The following is a 3,678-nucleotide window of genomic DNA, read 5'->3' on the forward strand; positions in this document are numbered from 1 at the left end:
CTTCTTTTCTCTATTTTTGACCTAGAACACTTCTTACAAAGAGTTTATGGATTCTTAGATTTACTTTACACTTGTAATCATACATGTAATACAATCTTTGATCAATAAATTCTTTTTGATGTTCATTTTCCATTTGATTTCTATGTTGATTTCTCTTAATCCTCAAGAATCTAATAAATTTATTTCTTAAATTCTTCATTGTATGAATCTGACAAACACACCGTTTTCGGTTCAAACACAAACCAAATGAAAGTCATAGCTTTCAAGCCAACATTACCACTATACTCGATCATCATGATTTCTTCTCTCAGCCCATAATACTCTGTTTCGGTGGTTCCACATAAATACGCACCATTGTGTTAGGTATATTTATCTTGACTATTTTATGTGTATGGAAGCAGTATCCTCGCAAAATATATATCATCCAATATGTGTACTTGTGGTACGGCCCTTGAATGAAATCCAACATCCATAAAAGAAAGTCATATGCTTTAGTAGCATATGTAATCTGCAATGTAAGTATAATGGATTATAAAATATAGCTAATTTCTTTCAAATATTTAATAATTATAAGAAAATCAGCTAACCTTACAAAGTCTTTGACTCATTTTGCAACATGTTGATCTTTGGATGTATGTAGATCACTACCGGTATTATTTGGGTTTCTCTCCGGCATAAACTCTTCAAACATCATGTAAGATAATGTTTAGATAATATTGACTCCAACTCTCATTATATAATATCTGGTATAAATATAAATTTAAAATATTACCTTTCATAGGGTTCAAACGCATCGCAGTTGTGCAACCTAAACGTCTGAAACACAATGAAGTCACCATCCGTTAACAATCTCTTTGTGGGTTTCTCCACTGACATCGCCTTTATCGTTGTGGGAACCGAAATTCGCACTGTCGATTTCTGTTTAAATTTGGAAAGTTAGGAAAATCTAAATTTCCCTGAGGTCCCGGATATCTGCTAAACCACACGCTAAGCAATCAGAACACAAGAGTATGAACAAAAAGTAAATATATGAATCGAAAAGAGAGCAACAAGCTTATTATTCCAAATCTGCATTTGAGCGTTACAACAAGGTAAGAGCCTTCGGCCACAAGAGCTGTAGGCGAGATCCCTAGTTCTAGCAACGTAAGACTTGAAAACCTAATTGAGTCGCAGCTCGATAACAAAAACGGAAAGTATGCCTAAATTGCCCTAAGTGCTAAGTATTGCTCTGAATAGAAAATTCGCGCCCTCCTGCCCCTCCAACTTCGATCCTCTTATATACTCCTTCTAAGGCGGTTTACCTTTTCCCTTTCTGCCCTCGGTCAAGTTTATCTCTCCGCGGAAATATTCTATTTTTCTTTGATTTCTATGTTTATCTTCGGAAACTTGACATTTATCCTTCAAACTTGACATTTATCTTCTTCTGGGTAACAAATGATAAACCGTCGTAGCGACTGGGCTTGATTTCGTAAAATTGTAAGTGGGCTCTTTGCCGAGCTCTGGGCCCTTTCGGGCTGTTTTTCCGACTTAAGTGTTTTTACGATTTTATAAAAAGAACGCTTTCGAAACGACGTCGATTCCGAAGAACATTCAAATTTCTCGTATAGCGTAGGCAATCCTAGGTGTTCAGCTAACCGTTGTCGTTTTATACGATCAATCTGAAATGTTATTCGAGAAAACGAGTTCTTGCGGTTTTTAAATTGTAAAGTTCCAACGATACCTCCGATCGAGACGAAACAAGAGTGAGTTTGATACAATCTCGGGAGAGGAGTTACAAGGACGAGGTGCAGATGGATTCTGGTCAATTCAGCTCAGCCGTTCGCCGAACTGGACTGGTCCCGCTCGGTGAACGGCCGAGCTGAATCCTGCGGTAGATCCAGCTCGTCCATTTTGACGAGGTGACCATTAGACCTTTGGTAGCTTTTTTTCGTTTTTCAACTTCTTTCTATTTTATGGAAGAGAAGATTTGCTCGGGAAGTTTTCTGACGTTGATTTCGTCGTAACTGATTTTGACCCCAACAGTTAGCCCTCCAGCTCCCTAGAATCGTGAGGTTCTCGCGAGTGGTTTAGACATGTCGAGTAAGTTAAATAGTGAATCCAGTGTCTCAAAATCCGAAGTTAAATAGTGAATACTTTCGCCTATAAGAGTTTCAAAAAATTTGAGTACCAGGCAAGTATCTTTATAATGCAGGAATATATGAGTATTCGTATATGCACCCACTCCCCCCCCCCCTTTTAGAAAGGGGGATAGATGAACCCGTCCTTGGACGAGCTGCCTATGTACCCCTTTCGGGGCTCAAGCCATCTCGTAGTTCTGTTTGTTGTGCGAGTGTGTTTACTCGACTACTGCGTCGGTCGCGTTAGTCGCAGGACGGACGTCTTTTACCGGGTTTGTTTCCTCCGGCTGGGTAGAAGCGTTAGGCTTTGAAACTGGTTGCTCCTTGTCTGTTGCTTGAGTTGACGACTCCGGATCGTCTTTTTCCGAAGGGTTTTCAGTTGATGCCTGGGCTAGCTTTGCCCTTTTGGGCTTTACCATCGCGATGGTTATGATTTGCCGTAGCTTTTGTTTGGCCAGGAAGCAGCGTCTCGACTGTGTCTGGGATCCCCGGGATCCCCAGATTGCGGCGATTCCGTTATGAGTCGGGAATTTGATGCCTAGGAGATAAGTCGACGGGACTGCTTTCATAGTGTTTAGCCAAGGCGTGCCCATGATGACGTTGTAGATAGCCGGGTGGTCAACGACTGCAAAATCGACGATCATCGTGACTACTTTTGCCGCGACAGGCTGTTTGATCGATCCGAGAGTCATAGATGTCGCACCCTCGAAACCGGTTGGCGGCTTGGGGGCGGTACGATTTCTCCTAGCTCGACGTCCATCCTTTTAAGGGTATCGCGGAAGATGACATTGACCATGCTGCCCGTGTCAATGAGAACTCTTGTGACCTCGAGATTCCTTATCACGAGCGGATCGCAGTGGGGCTGATCGATCCTGCTGGCCTCTTCTTCAGCGAAGGTGATCACTCCTTTCGGGAAGTAGCCAAGCGCGGACCAGGTTAGCGAATTTTTGCACGTCTCAGCCTTGCGCTCATAAGCTTTGATGGCGGAGATGGTGTCGCTGCAGTACTGCGATCCTCCAATGATCATGTTGACCCTGTGGCGACTATCGTCGTTGCCCTTCTCGTCCTGTCTTCTCCCGCGCTTTTCTCCTGATTGGTTCCCTTGGAGAGAGTTCTCCGTTTGAGGGGCCTTATCGTTTCTCGGAGGGCGGTCTGAATTGCAGACGAGGTCTTTTACGCTAGATACTTCGGCGAGTTCTCCCGCGAGTAGCTTTGCGGCCAACCTGGCACCGAGAACCTTGCAGTTTACGGTCGAGTGGCCGCGGGCCTGGTGAAAGTCACAGAAGGCGTTTTCATCGTAATTCGGATTTCGGGTCCATGTATTACCCGTCGTCCGGCCTTGCTCCGGTCCGGAACTGGTGGCGTAGTTATGCGCTCTCTGGGTCTCTTCCTCCCCGTAATGGACGTTTTTGTCGTTACGAGGGTTTCTCCTTTTAGGTTTCTGATCCGACCTGGGATCCTTAGAGGATGTTTTCGTCAGCCTCTGTTTTTGCGACAAGACTTTTGTCTCTTCTTCGATGATTATGTAGTATGTGGCCTTATGGAGCGTGTCCTGAATCAT

At 43.8% G+C, this 3,678-nt stretch overlaps 1 protein-coding gene across 1 annotated transcript; it reads right to left on the reverse strand.

Moving 5' to 3' along the window:
- Positions 1-2,805: 2,805 nt before the first annotated feature.
- LOC106324012 lies at positions 2,806-3,678 on the reverse strand. Its single transcript, XM_013762039.1, has one exon. The coding sequence runs from the start codon at positions 3,676-3,678 to the stop codon at positions 2,806-2,808; it is 873 nt and encodes a 290-aa protein (XP_013617493.1).

Source organism: Brassica oleracea, chromosome C2, assembly GCF_000695525.1.
Source record: "Brassica oleracea var. oleracea cultivar TO1000 chromosome C2, BOL, whole genome shotgun sequence".
Taxonomy (NCBI): Eukaryota; Viridiplantae; Streptophyta; class Magnoliopsida; order Brassicales; family Brassicaceae; genus Brassica; species Brassica oleracea.

Coding starts and splice junctions, on each gene's coding strand:
- LOC106324012 (XM_013762039.1), bottom strand. CDS start 3,678: ATGATTCAGGACACGCTCCATAAGGCCACATACTACATAATCATCGAA.